The 16182-nt window shown below is 34.6% G+C and overlaps 1 protein-coding gene across 1 annotated transcript in view; it reads left to right on the top strand.

Moving 5' to 3' along the window:
• SDCCAG8 (SHH signaling and ciliogenesis regulator SDCCAG8) overlaps nt 1-16182 on the top strand; it is a 261817-nt gene that overhangs the window by 89137 nt on the left and 156498 nt on the right. The window contains 1 exon segment of the mRNA XM_079904984.1: nt 2845-2961. Coding sequence (XP_079761110.1) covers nt 2845-2961 — 117 coding nt within the window.

Below are 16182 nucleotides of genomic sequence, written 5' to 3'. Positions count from 1 at the left end.
AGAGTTTAGTTTACTAATTACTTAAATATTTTAGTTGAAAATTTTTTCCTAGTGTTAAAAGCTCAAAAAGAAGTCTAGGGTATAAAAATTTTGTTATTTCAAGATAATAAAGGTCCACATAATGGTCATTCAGCAAACATTTACTTATTATCAGCAGGCCCTTTTCTGGGTGCTGCAAATACAAAGATGAATTAGACACAAATAATGTCCTCAAAGAGCTTAAGGATTAAGTTGCTGAGACAAACTGTAAATTAACAAGTTTTATTACTTTAATTATTGAATACCTGATAAAACTTGTACATCTGAATTAGTCAACTAGGAGTAATTTTTTGCATAAGTTTGGTCTTCACAATAATACTAAAAGACATGTATTTATTTATAACATGAAAAGTGTGCTTAACATAATTCTCCATCTCTCATTCTTTCAGACCTGTTCTCTAAAATCAAGATTCTAATACTACAACTTCTTATTCTGTTGGTCCTTAAATTTATACTTTACACTGTGGTATCACTGTGTCTGCACTATGGGCATCACAAACTTGTGAACCAAGAGCTAAAATGCTTAATGATCTTAACTGGCTAAGGTACATGTTTAAGAAACACTAGAAGTCTGTGTAGATTTCAGTAATCATTGCTTTAAAACTAAGTCACTAAATATGGACATGCATGATGTAATAAATTAAATCAATTTATTTTTCATCAGTACATACACAGATGATTTTATTAAAATGCATACCCATTTCATACTGCATTTTACTTCTCAACATATTTTCCTAAATTTGGACACATTTTTAATGCCATTATTGTTTTATAACTCAGTAATTTAAATTAACTTTAATATATATTAGGAAAGGAAGCCTATTTTTTCTTTTTTTTCCTTGAATTTATATAGTTCTTCATTTGCTTTCTAAAATTCAAGCTAGCTAATGTAGAAGCTTAAAATACCGTATTTGCCAATATAATTGATGTTTGTGTGGAGGTAGGGGTAGAAGTAAGGGAACTGCTGCAGAGAGATGGAAATGGTTAACCTGGATTGATAGGTGAAAGGTATGATGAGGATTTTCAGTTCATTATAAGGAGAGAACTTTCTGTTGAAATATGGTACAGTAAAGAATGATTACTTGTCTTTAGAACTGTCCAAAAGGACTCAAGCATCAGAGGAGTGCCTTAAGCCTGCTTCCAACCCTGGGATAATATGATTCTAGTTAAATTTAATTTGTTCATTTATTTTAGATGAAATTTAAGTGTTACAGATAAACTTAGCAAATGCATTTTAAACTGAAATTAGTGAGGCAAGGAAACTTTAAAAATAAAATTAAGGGGTACAATCATTTTAAACAGGACCTAATGCTTAGATATTTATTATGTATAATAATTTTGTACTGGTGTTGGGTTTTAAACACCATGGTTGTATAACTGTTATGTTCTGGTATTATAATTGGGGTCTTTAAATTTTATTCCTATATGTAAATCAAATAGATTGGAATAGTGAAGAAAGTCAATTAGGCCTCCTCTAATTTTTTTCTGTAATTCTTAATTTTTAAATTTTATTTAGCTTTAGTAACTTTTTGTGAATTAGTAATATTTTTGAAAGGGGAAGGAGCAACTCTGCACATTGAAGGTATTTGAATTTCAGATACAATTTGTAGTAATTTTATTCTTTTTTTAGCTTTCTGAGGGTCACTGGGGAGAAGCTTACTGACTTTTTCTTCTGTCTTGTCACTATAATTTTTGAACACAGATTAGTTTATTTTTAACATATTTTTTATTTGAACATAGGAAATGCATATAGGTTTAATAAGATTCTAATACTTCAATAATGATGAAACTAATTTCTAAAATTCTAATGATCATTTTTGGAGGACTACCAAAATTGTGAAGTCTCAAACAGGTATAGCCATTAGATGATACATGATTTTTAAAAACTTGTATTTGTAACTTAGAAGCTGACTTAGCAGATGTTTGTATTACTTGATCTCTCTACAAGTTCTCAGTTATCTCAAAAGTTAATAACTTCTTTATTTAGATTTATCTGCTAGTTGTATTTTCCAAATGTATTTATCTGTCTGTAGATGCCCTGGATTGAAAAAAAAGATTACATAAAGAATGATACACAATTTTAAGATACTGAGTGTGTTTATTATTTAACAATATGTTAAAGTCATTTCACTTACATGTGTATTTTCATTTTATGTTGAATGCCATAGCTATTTTAAAAGCAGAGTGGGCTTAGTTGCAGTCTATGACTTTTAACTTCCTTAATTTAAATACATAGTATTGTGCATGGTAAGATTGACATAATCTGCAAAGCCTACGGTAAATACCAGCTGGGTAATACTCTACTCATAAATATTGATAATATAGTCTATTAGCAGAGAGAAAAATACCTTTATAAATTTCCTTAAATAAAAGCCTAACTGATAAAGAGTTTAAAGGAAAGTTTTTAATATAGAGTATCTGTATAACCATGACAATTTGAATGAATAATGACATAGCTTAATATTTTAATTACTAATTTTACCTAGTTAAAAGCAAGATGATAGTGCATTTTAGATAATATGCAATTGAAACTATTATTTTACATGAAAAATCTTGTATATATCATTTAAATTCCCTGGTTATGCATTTCTTTATCTGTCATTTGAAATTGTAAGACTCAATAACATCTGATACTGCCTCCACATCTTAACAGAATATATTGAATATGCTAATAGAAAATGCCATTCTTAGAAAAGTTCTATTGTGTTTTATTTATATGACCTCTAGGGGGCACCAAAAGATCTAATTGCAGGCCTTGCCTGGTAGATTCCAGCAGCTATTGATCTAGTTTTTATAATCTAACAGGTGTGTGGAGAAATGCGCTATCAATTGAATAAAACCAAAATGGAGAAGGATGAGGCAGAAAAGGAGCACAGAGAGTACAGAACAAAAACTAAAAGGGATCTTGAAATTAAAGATCAGGTAAGATTTGATACAAGCGTAACTGCAGCAATTAAAGACATAACTAATGTTTTTTTCTGAAATGGTTATGGTTTTATTCCTAAGTCATTCATTTCTATTATATTGTTTCTAACTAATGGAATGATCCAATTTATACTGTTAAAAGAATTTCATCTACAGTTGCCTAAAATTATCACCTTTCACATGAAATTGTGCGAATACAACTGCATGCATATGAAATTACAATCTGACAGGTCATAAATATACATTTGGATATGTGTATCTATTACTTACAAAAGTAAAAGAAAATGTTCTAATGTTCATTTTGAACCTAAAATATATGTACATAAAGTTCTTTAAAGATGCCAACTTGAATCCAATTTTAAGTGAAAAAGTTTAAAATTTGTGAGATGAGATGAGTTGATATGTAAATATGTCAATCAAATTGATCGTTGGCAGAGTGAAACCAGTTTTAACTAAGATAACCATGAATACGTTTGCTCAGGAAACCTAAATACAGTAAAATTGGAAATGTTAGGAAAAAAACTGCTACTTACTTCAATTTCAGTTTGAACAGATGTTTTACATTATATCTTTGTTGAGATCATGTAGATACTTCAATTTTAATTGACAACATGGATAAAGTTTTTAGAGAGGCAGTTCTAATAGGCTGACTTTTGATTTTCTAATTTTGTTATAGTACAAAACATTGAACGCTTTCATTCTTTTTATTCAGTGAAAGCAGGTTGAGAAATCTATTCAATTAAAATAAGACTGAGTTCTCAGTGTCATTATTTTAAAGAAATCACTATGGTTTAAAAGTGAGTAGTCCTAAATAAATTTTTTTGAAATATATTTCTATTTCAACACTTTTTACCGTATTTTCCAACATATCTCCCTTTCAACCCAATCAACTCTTCTATGCAAATGATGCAAAGACAATTGGGAAAAGTATTGAAAATGAAAGTGATAATGAAATTTAGTACAAAAAGTTTTTCAAGTTGTAGCTGAAATCCCTGCATTAAATTAAAATCTAAACAACCAAAATCAAATTATGCTTTTGTATCACTATATTCAAAGTGTTCTAAAAAGTTTTAAATTTTCAGAAGAATTTTCCTTGTTAACATGTACAAATAATGAAACTGTTGATATTTCATTCCATCCAGTTGGGGGCGTGCCTGATAGTGGAATTAAAAATCCTTTCTATCAGGAACTGAAGATCTAGGATTACTAACCGACACAGAACTTTCCTTTTCTGATATATTATACGACTTTTTAAAAAAAGTATCATATTGGCATGCTCACGCATTATTATATACCTTTTCTGTTATTCTGTAGCATCTGCCAGCATAACATTTTGGACTAACTGGAAAAATACAGTAAGGAAGTGTCTCTGAGCTATTTAAAAATTACATTTTAATATTCTAGGAGAAAGAACACTATAGGAATAATAAGATTATAATATCCCTTGTAAATGAATAGCATGTGTAGAAGTATTTGTAATATTTGTCTTTTAGTGCTATATCTCATTTTAATTAACCACTAATGAGGTGGAGGCTAAAGTTGCAGGATTATAAAAGGAGCAGTTTTCATTTGTAAATATTTCCTGCTAAATAGTGAAACACTGACAGTTTTTATAATGATTTTAGTATTATTTTTAGATAGAGATGTGCCTTTTTAGGATGTCAGAGATGTGATGTGCTTATTAGTATTTTTTCTTGGACATAATTTGAGGAAATCTTATACGTATTCCTTGTAACTATTTTGTATTGAATAGACAGTTTCAAAAAAAAAGAAAGTAGTGGTGTCTCATTCCATTGATGATCTGGAGTAGCAAAGCAGCAATTGTTCTTTGGTCTTTCAGCCATGACCTGACCTTCTGTCTTTATGACTGAAGAGCTACTTTGCTTGGCCACCATCTGCACTCAAGAGAGAAATTTACATTTAACTTTTAAAAGCTGGGCATGTTGAATGTTTATCTGAAGTACCTATAATAATATAAAGCGTATTTTACTTTTAAAGTGTTACATATCATGCAATTCAGAATAACAAGAAGGCTATCTCTATGTTTACAAAAAAGGGGGGTTCCTTGTAATATAGTCATTTTATTTATATTTTTGTTAATCTGGCTTCTTACATTTTTAAAGTAGATGGGAACCTGTCAGATTGGAATGTGGTGAGAACAAGAGCTTTTTGATGTATACAAAATAGGGCAAATGGTTGACCACCCAAATCATTTTCCTTGTGACCCAAGCCTTGACTCTGGCATAATTAGAAGGAAAGGTTAGGAGAGTAACAATGGCAATCTCTTCCTCCCATTTTCTCCTTTTCTTTTTTGTTTTTTTTTAATGTGTTAGGAACTGATGGGCAGATTATCCTTCCCATCAACTCCTTTGTATCTCTTCAGTTTAGAGAGCTCCTGTCAGCCTCAGAGGATGCTTCTCGCACTAAAAAAAAAAAAAAAAAAAAAGACATTTGGTATGAAGGAGAATGAAAAATCTGTGCCCTGATTTTTATTAGAAATTTTTTGTAGACAACAGTTATACATATACACACACTCCATTATGGGAATTTAAAGACATATATGAAGATAAAGAGACTATTATAATGAATTCCCACATCTCCATCACCTAGGCTCGTCATTTTGCCAATCCTATTCCATCTACCTCACATTTTTTTCTCTCCTTCATCTTCACCTTCATTGTCATCTTCATCTTCTTTGTCATCTTTGTCATCCTTTTCTTCTCCATCTTCTCTTCCTCTTCCTCTTCTGTCTTCCCTCTCTTCTGCTTTTGCTGAAGTATGTAAAGCAGATCTCAGACATTGTGTTATTACCCATAAATGCTTCAGTGTGCATCTACGAAGGATTTTTTTCACAATCACTATGTCATCATCATACCTAAAAATATTAATAATTCTTTAATATCCTATAATGCCCAACCCATATTCAAATACCATCTCTACAGTGTTTGTTTTACAGTTAGTTTATTCAAATCAGGGAAACCTACGTTTTTGTATGTTAGAATGTTATGGTGTTACCTTCTTTAATAGGAAATAAAGGGAAATCTTAGAAAAGTTTCAACTTTCTTTGTTGTTATCGATAAATTTCATGCATAATGTTTTGACTGTGCTTTACATTTATAAAGTACCTCATCACCATTCTAAGGAAATGAGTTAATCCTGTAGCAAACTGTCTGAAGGAAATGGCTACCTTGCAGCAACCCCAATCATCATATTCTGAAAGGAGGCCCCTAGTCTGAAATCCAAAATACATAATTAATTTCAGAGCCTTACATTCAACATTTAGGAAGACTGCAGGAAACCTGTTATTACCCTGGCGGTATGAAGGTTAGCTGACTCTGAAATGAGTGATGCATAAGTGGAATTTTCTTTATTAGCTTCCATTTTGGTAGATGAGTCTCAGAAGATGATTCTTTACAGCCCCTAATCTTTGATCAGGGCCTAGTACCAAATGAAAACACAGGGCCCTTTGTTCAAAAAGCAGGAAAAAAGTGATGTTAAAGGTACTGAATTACAAAACGTTTTCCTTTCTCCTGCAGGCAGCCTTTCCTCTCTCTCTCTCACTCTCTCTCTCTCTCTCCCCTTCTCCCTCTTCCTCCCTCCCTCTGAATGTCGTGGTGTTTTTATTTGCTATTTAATGTTGGACTCCCTCCAGCACAGGGATATTCATGGTGGGGGGAACGCAGACCCCCATAGGTGCCCCATGACTGAGTGTACAGATGAATCCATGGTTTCTAGGTTCTCCATGTCACTAGCCACAGAACCCATACACCATGCCCTGGTGGGGAGGGGAGAGAGTCAGTCTTCTCCATCCCAAGGTGGTCAGCTGGGCAGCCCCCTAGAGACTGCAGCGTCCACACAGGGAGACACTTGGTACAGGGGTCAGAGTGGGCAGAGGCTCCATGCTGAGTCCGTTGAGTGTGCTTCCAGGCGGGAGGAGGAATAGTCAACTCCATGTCCTACCCTCAGGCATTAGGGGTGTACACACTCAACCCAACCTTTCCCAGGCTCACATCCAGGCTCCCGCCAGAGGTAAAGGATAACGGCAGAATGAATGCCTCCCCCTAACACTGCCATGACCTGGTCCCACCCAACATGGAGAGCAGCAAGGTCCCAAGGCAGGGGCCAGGAAGAGGAAGCTGGAAGGGAACAAGTGTCCAAGAAGTGCCCCAGGGCTGCCATGAGTCAGTGGAGAGACAAGACCACAGATGTGAGTGGGGCTTCCATTGTACCATCAGACTTCACCTATAAAACACAAATTCCAATATAAAATCATTAAGAATTTTAAGACGTTGACCACAGAGCATTAAACTGCAAGTTCAGGGCCCTTCTAAACACAGGGCCCTGTATGAGCACACTGATCACATGCCCAAGAAGCCACCATGGCTATGGGGATAGGCAGACAGAGATTTGGTGTGCTAACGCACACATATATACTCCTACTTACATATTACATATCTACTTACATAGATATGAGTGTGTGTTTAACATGCACAGGTGTCCTGTATCTGTAAAAGAAGGCTGGCCAGCTACAGAGTATGGGCCAAATCTGACCTGCAGTCTGTTTTTACAAATAAAGTTGTAGAAGAGGACAGCGACACTCATTTGCTGATGTATTGTCTACGGCTGCTTTCCTGCTACAAAAGCAGAGCTGAGAAGTTGTGGCAGAGACCCCATAGCCCACCATGACTGAAATACTATCTGAGCCTTTAGAGAAAAAGCTTGCCAACCCCTGCCCTGAGTATAAAGATAAAACTTTGTTTCCCCTGCCCTGCTAGAGTGTGGAGTTCTGAGATTGAAGACTTATCAATCTTAAATTATAACTTAATGGTTTTAGAGTATTTTGAAATACAGAAAACGTGCCTGATCCCTGGTCTCTTAATCATCTAATGGCATCAGCAGGTGAATATATGATTGGTTATAGTCTTATTATCTTATTATTAGTGGCACATGGCTTAAAAACTGGCTTGGATGAGAACACACATATACATAAATAAATTGTTTTATATTACAACATTTTTAGGTTGGTTCAATTTCTTTCAGAGATAAAAAGACTTTCTTATCAGTATTGTGTAATTTATAACTTTGGAGTTGTGGCTAATACTGAGTAGGAAACGTTGAAGTTCAAAATTACCTGAAGGGGGTAATCAAAGCAAATATTTAAGGCTAGAGCACATACACAAAAGAAATAGATCAGAAAATTTTGGCTAGAAAATTAGCACAAAAAAAGGTTTGAGTGTTGCTCGTACCTACAGCAGTATGACGCCACACTTTAATGCTGACATTAAAAAATGTGGACTGTATCAACACAGGAGTTATTTCCTAAGTTCAGTTGAATGAATTAGATTGTTGGGAGTAGTACAGCTATTTTGTATGGCTTTGTGTAAATATGAGAGGAAGCCCAACACGTCCTAAAGGTTAAGTCCTACGTAAGGCCAGAGAAATAAAAGTAATAAAGAAAAGTTGAAGAATTGTACCTTTCTACTTAGAGAAGACTAAAGCATTGCTTCACTGTCTTTAAGGACTTGACAGATAATTTCAAGGAGAAAGTTAAACACCTGTTCTCAGTCTTTAGTATGGATAGAATAAGAACAAAGAGATTTAATCACAGCAACTGGAAATCACAGCAGCCTGAAATAACTTTCTGACAGTAAGAAGATTGAAATAGATTGCTACAACAGGCCATGGAAGTTTCTTCCCTGAAATTTTTAGTTTTAAACGGTAGCAGTAATATGCTTTACCTAAAGACCCAGCTAATGGACCTCTGAGGTCCATTGTCTTTTATTTGATTCTGGAAACATCCTAGGAATATTTCACTGTATGTGTTAAACTGGCTAGTAGTGATATTTGTCTTTTCTACTCGTAATTTAGCAACTACAGATTAAAGAAAAATCCTGTTCGTCTCTGTTCTCTCTTATGTGTCTGTAATGCTGTATACTCTCTTCAGAAGGCTTTTGGGGAATATATTGAGATAATGGATGGCTTCTGAGAGCTAGATTTCAGAAACTATCCAACTACCACCTGCAGTCTCACTTCTATCTCTAAAAAATGACTGGGATTGGGCCACTTGGGCATGCCGTTAGTACATGTAATCACTTGGTCCTGGTGATGACAGAGTTGCTCTCCAGTGTTCTTCACACCGTCTTTCAGTGCTGGAGGCTTAGCACATTCGTTTCCCTGCTTCTCACTCAGACCACAGCCATTCGAGAGGGCTTGGCCTGCCCAGACCAGAATGCTAGGCACTGTGGGGTGATAACTAGAAGACCCAGGTCCTGCCCTTAGGGGGTTTATATTCTAGTTTAAGAGACAGAGTACACATTTGAACATGCCTTAAAAATACTTGCAAAGTAGCATATCGACAAGTGCAAATTAATGTAGTGTGAACTTCATGCTGGCTACAGCCCATAAGAGGGAGAATCTGGTTCCATGTGTGTGATGCAATAAAGCTTTTTTTTTTTTTAAATAGCATCTTCCCTAAGTATGCCCTAAAGCATTGTTCATCATACTTAGATAAATTTGTGTTCTTATCACAGGCTAACCAAGAATTCTGAGAAAATTCTTCACCCTGGCATATGTCTAATAAATCAGCTTCTTTTGTTCTTGTGCTGTGTGATGCTTGAATGGAACAAATAGGATTTCATAAATAATTTAAAATATCTCCATTTTATAAAATGTTATCAACTTACTATTTTTCTAAAACACCAAATAAAGTTAATTTCTCCGTTTAAGATTATAATTATGTTTGTAAGGTCAGAAAATTAGCAGTAAAAAATTGAGTTTGATTTTTTTGAACAAAGAAACAGTTCCAAATCAATCCAGTGAATAATACCAAGTTGCAGATCCTTGGGGCATTTAGCATTAGTAACTTTAATAATGATTTGGGCCATGGTTTTAGGTGGCAGTATATGTATATCTCATTCATAAAACCACCATGGAAATTCGTATGTTCAAGAAAGTCATTTGATTTTCCAGCAAAGATGATAATGCTATTCACCATAATAATATATTTTTAAAAAAATCAAATATGCACAGAAACAATATATATGAAAGTAGCAATATAGGGCTATTTAGAGATAAGGGCACAAATAAGAAACAAAACAAGCCATTTTAGAAATAATATACCTTATGGGATAAATATTTAGAAATAAATGTGTGCCTTTGGATAGGAATATAAAACTATAAAGTGAAGTCAAGAAATATTTTTGTGTTTTAAGGAAGTCATAAGATTCATCAACTATTGGTCCTAAAGAAATACAGTTTTTGCCGTGTTTCAATTTCAGTGGATGATTCATATTTCGGTCCTTAAAAAATTTGTGCATGCTTATTTTGACCTTAAAAGTTGACCCAGCCTTCTAACCTTACCGGTTATCTTCTCTGATTACCAAGTCTGCAATTATGGTGACTACCAAGTGGCAGCAGTTCTTTGAATATGTTTCCATGCAGGCCGGCAAACTGAGTGGTATTAGACATAGGACAGCTACAGATGCTTTTTTTTTTATAAATATTAGTACCAATATCCAGTATAAATATTACTAATTACTACATATGTATACATTTAAAAAAATATTGTATAAACATAGACACATTCACAGAAGCCAATAATTCCACCACCCAACAGAGCAAATTGTTTTCATTTTTCTGTTTTACCTTCTACTTTTTGTCCATATGCATATATAATATTTTCAAGTAGTAAACATAACATAGATGTAATTTTGGTTTTTGCTTTTTCCACTTAACAATATCTTAAGCATTTTATGTGTTGCTGCCTTCTCTTCATAGATCACTTTAATATGGCCATTTACATGTACTTTCAAAGGAAAGTGATAAGTCATATTTTGAAGAGAACAGATATGTTATAAATTTAGAATCCTTTTGCCCTAAGTTTCACTCGTTTTTTTGTTTAACTCAATAACCATATATTGCATGCACTATGCTGGCCTAGAATGAACTTCTGTTCTTAAAAAAAGGGAGTATTTAAGACAGGTTTGCAAATAAATATATGTCAAAGAACATAATAACTATCATTAGCAAACTACCGAAGGGCAAGATGATTTAGGAGAAGGAGAGAGGACAAACTTGAAGGATGGTAAGGATGTTGCCCACCATAGATGGGAGACGAAGGCATTTAGGTTGGAAAATGGCAGCTTGAGCAAAGGAATGGGGATAGGCGCACAGGGGAAGGAGGAGGTGTTCAAGGAATGCATGTGTCTTTTGATTCCATAGCATACTTGTATCACTGACCTCAGTATCTCAAGTGCCACGTCTCTGTTATAAAAGATTGCCCATAGAAAAAAGTCTTCTATAAGGTTCAGAATCCCAAGTAACTGCCTACTTATAACATGCTGCATGTCTTACAGTCAGGCACAGAAGTCATATTATATTTTGGGAATATTTGCATAAGTTTTTCGTTTCCTTTGTAGTGTTTTCTATGTAATGAGACAGTTTTAAGATTTTCAACATCATTTTCAGATGACATACAGCAAAGTGTCATCTTATTAACAGTGTTAGAATCAAGTAGGATTAGTTTTCTAGAAATAAAAGAATTGACAGTTACTTTAACGATTTGTAGAAGATTTGCACATGACTAATAATGGAAGGTGAAACACAGAGTGTACAGGGTAGTATTTTACCTGTGGACTGTGAGTCCAAAGACTTGATTTGACTTTTCAGCTAACTTCCTGAGCAAACCTCTCAGAGCCTCATTTTCTTTCCCAGTGAAATGAGAAGCTTGGATAAGTGAAAGCTAAGGTTTTCTTTATGTCTAAATGCCTGTGTTTTCAGAAACATAGGAAATATTTCTCTGTTGTTCTTACTTATGAATTAAGTATTAATAAAATCAGTAAAATTACATGGAGTCTCAAGTGTCATTCCAAATTTCCCATTCACTCTGATTTTATAAAAATGACACTTCTGTTATGATAAGAATGAAATTTTACTGTCATCAATTTTAGCTTATATTCTTTTCATTATGATGAGTAGTAGAACAATAAAACATCTAGCCTTTTAAACAGTTGAATTTAATTACAAGATAGATACCATTTAATCTGCAATAAGGATTAAAGTCCTAGTCTGAATTAAGAATGAAGGTCTATTGGAAGGATTTTAGGCAACAGCAAACTGCCCAAGATAGTATTTTGGAAGAGTAGTCACTTTTCAGGAAGCCTGCAGAATTAAATACCCTTAGTCAGAGTTTCGTATCTGTGTGAACCCATGACCCCTGGGAATAAACTGGTAACTCCTTTGGAGAAAAATGGCATTAATAGTTAATGCTTTCACTTTCAGTTTTTCCTTGGTGCTCTCATAAATACAGCCATGGAGTGAAATGCTGTGGCAATTCTGGATCTAGATGACCTAGAATATGATCATATTTTTTTGTATTTTGATTTTTTAATCATCAGAATGAGAACAAGTTTTTAATTCTCTTAGAGATTTCACATATCCCTGGCATGTTCCCCTGACCCTCACTGGAGTACAATGTGAGAGGCTGCCCTAGACATAGATTCTAGATATAACTGCAGGCTGCTCATGACTATTAATAAATTGCAAGATGTTTAGATTTTCATGCTACTATTCTTAAGAGATGGTCAAGGTAATTTAACCCTTCTTGGTGTTAACATCTATATTTAAGTGGATCACTTACAGTAACATTTAGATTTTAAAGAAAAGACAAGAAAGCAGCAGTGTCCTTATTTCTGACCTGCTTTCTGACTTCCCTGAGAATTTTTGGCATTCCCTGTGGAGAATAGAAAATTCTTTTCTGTATAGAATCTCTCTACTTACAACTGAAGTTCTGATATTCATTCATATTCATCCTGTCTCTCTTTCTCTCTTCTTCCCCTCCACCCCCTGTCACCACCGCCCCCCCCCCCCAGCCATGGTAATAAAACATGCAAGTAATAGCATTGGCCTGGCTTCAGAAGTCATTAGTCAACTGTGGTTGAAAGTTTCCCATAAAGTACAAGGGAATGCTCATGTCTTAGAGAGAGTGGCAGCCAAGGAAAAGGGGGAGGTGAAAACTTTTAGGGAAATCTTAAGAAGATGGAGGAGAAAGAACTGTTGAATTCTTTGACATGAAAGATTGTCCCATCATTGCAAGTACTACCTTTTCTTTTGGGTCCTTCTTTCACTTGTTCAGAATTATCTGCATAGAAATCTGAATTCACTCATTTAAAAAAATTTATTGAAATATAGTTGATTTACAATGTGTTAGTTTCAGGTGTGTGGCAAAGTGATTCAGTTTTATATATATATATATATATATATATATATATATAAATAAAACTATATATATAGTTATATATAGATTCTTTCCCATTATAGGTTATTACGAGATATGCTATACAGTAGATCATTGTTGGTTATCTGTACATGTAGTCGTATGTACATTTTAATCCCAAACTCCTAATTTATCCCTCCCCCGCTTTCCCCTTTGGTAACCATAAATTTGTTTTCTATGTCTGTGAGTCTGTTTCTGTTTTGTAAATAAGTTCATTTGTATCATTTTTTTAGATTCCACATACAAATGATATCATATGATAATTGTCTTTCTCTGTCTTACTTCACTTAATATGATAATCTCATCCTGAGAGCTAATTGTCATATCCTAATTTGAATTAGAAACTTTAGGGTGTCATTTTCAACTTGTCTCTACACTTACGTTTATCATAGAAAAATAGGGCTGGGGCAGTGTTTCTTCCCTAAGTAATTGAAAGTCCACTGTGTGTACAGTGATTGAAGCTGTTTAAGGGCTTATATATCAAGAGCCAGATGTTTTGGTCTAAAAGGGGATTTAGGCAAATGGATGAATCAAATATCTATTTATATATTTAAAAATCTAAGGACAAATATCTTTGTGTGTGTGTATATATACAGATATATGTATGTATGTGTGTATATATATAGATATAGATATAGATATAGATATATGGCACATATATCTCACTAATACATAATATAAGAAGTGTGACTTAGTGATAAGCAGGCTTTTCTTGAGCAGAGCCTGAAGTCTCTAAATGCTGAATTTAGGATACCTTTGACTTACTTCAGCCAGGAGAGAACAAAGGACTCTTGAGTTGTTCCAGTTATAAAAAGAAGAAAAGGAGAGTAGAGGAAAAGGAAAAAAACAAAGTAGGAAGAGAAAATGAGAAGGATTTTAGAAGGCATTCTAAAGACATTTACACTAAGAACAACTGGGCTTTCACCTCTATTTACTGTTTCACATTCAACTATAACTTAGAAGGGGCCAACGTGACCACAGATCCATCTTTATATTCTATCCGTATTTTCAGGAGGGATCCATAATCATGGATTTTTTTAAACTGTAATTGCTATAGCTCCTTTTCGCCACCCCCGTTTCCCCCAACCATTGCTGGTTGTTAAGAGTAACTTAATATAGCTTGGCATTTTTCAGAAGATGCTTTCTAACCACATAGCAATAAAATTCATGAAGGTAATTTTTATCTTTAGTCTCCCTTGTTTCAGTGGCTTCATATGAAGGATCAAAGGGAGGACATCAGATAGTAAAGGGCAGTAGCTTGGTGGGTACTGAGAGCCAAAAAGACTTTAATGACTTAGTTTGGCCCCTTCATTTCATAAATGATTAGACTGTGAGTAAGCTGAGAGTTAATACCTCATTTTAATGCATTCATTTATCTAACTAATAGTTACTGGTAACCTATTAGGTGTCACTAACAAATAGGCGCTGGGGTTGCATTGAAAAATAAAATATATGTATTGCTCATACAACTCTTATGGTCTGGTGAGAAAGTTGAATGTGATAAGATGAGGGCTCAGTGGAAGGGTAGCTTACTTTGGTGGGAGAGAATTCAAAAAGATTTTACACAACAGTCAATCAGTTTTCAACATGGAAAATAAGAAAGTTCAATGGTGAAAATAGTTTTTCAACTAATGGTGCTGGGAAAACTGGATATCCACATGTAAAAGAATGAAGTTGGGCCCCTACCTTATATTATATATAAAAATTAATTCAAAGTAGATAGAAAGATGTGACTGTAAGAGCTAAGCTTACAAAACTCTTGGAAGAAGACAGGCATAAATCTTTGTGAACTTGGACTAGGCAATGGTTTTCTTGGATATGACACCAAAAGCATAAGCAACCATAGAAAAAAATAGATAAATTGGATATCATCAAAATTAAAAACTTCTGTGCTTCAAAGGACATCATCAAGAAAGTGGAAAAAAGCCCCACAGAATGGGAGAAAATTTTTACAAATTACCTATCTGATAAGAGACTTGTTACTAGGATGTATAAAGCAGCCTTACAGTTTAATAATAAAAAGATAAACCATTTCCAAAGCAGGCAAAGAATCTTCATAGATACTTTTCCAAAGAAGATATACAAATGGCAAATAAGCACATGAAAGGATGCTCATCATCATTAGCTATCACAGAAATGCAAATCAAACCGAAAATGAGATACTACTTCACACCTGCTAGGATGGCTATAATCAAAAAGATAGATAATAACAAGTGTTGACGAGGATGTGGAGAAATTGGAGCCTCACACTGCTGGCAGGATTATAAACTATGCAGCTGCTTTGGAAAATAGTCTGACAGTTTCTCAAAAGTTACCCCGCAATTCTACTACTAGGTCTATACCCACGAGAAATGAAACATGTCCACACAAAAACATGTTCATGAGGGACATCCCTGGTGGGTCAGTGGTTAAGAATCCACCTGCCAATGCAGGGGACACGGGTTCAAGCCCTGGTCCGGGAAGATCCCACATGCCACAGAGCAACTAAGCCCATGTGCCACAACTACTGAGCCTGTGCTCTAGAGCCCGTGAGCCACAACTAGTGAGCCCGCGTGCCACTACTACTGAAGTCTGCATGCCTAGATCCTGTGCTCTGCAACAAGAGAAGCCACCGCAATGAGAAGCCCACACACTGCAACGAAGAGTAGCCCCTCCTCAGCGCAACTAGAGAAAGCCCGCAGGCAGCAACGAAGACCCAATGCACCCAAAAATAAATGAATAAATTTATTTTTAAAAAAACATGTTCATGAGTGTTCATATCAACATTATTCATAATAGCCCCAAACTGGCAACAACACAAATGTTTTTCAACTAATAAATGGATAAATAAAATGTGATTATCTATATCTATGTCTATACAGCTATATGTTGGCAATAAAAAAGAATGAGGTACTGATACATTCTGCAACATGGCTGAACTTTGAAAACATTATGCTAAGTGAAAG

Source organism: Stenella coeruleoalba, assembly GCF_951394435.1.
Source record: "Stenella coeruleoalba genome assembly, chromosome: 1".
Classification (NCBI taxonomy): Eukaryota; Metazoa; Chordata; class Mammalia; order Artiodactyla; family Delphinidae; genus Stenella; species Stenella coeruleoalba.
Note: the sequence above shows the minus strand (reverse complement) of the source record. Positions and strands in the feature narration are given on the sequence as shown.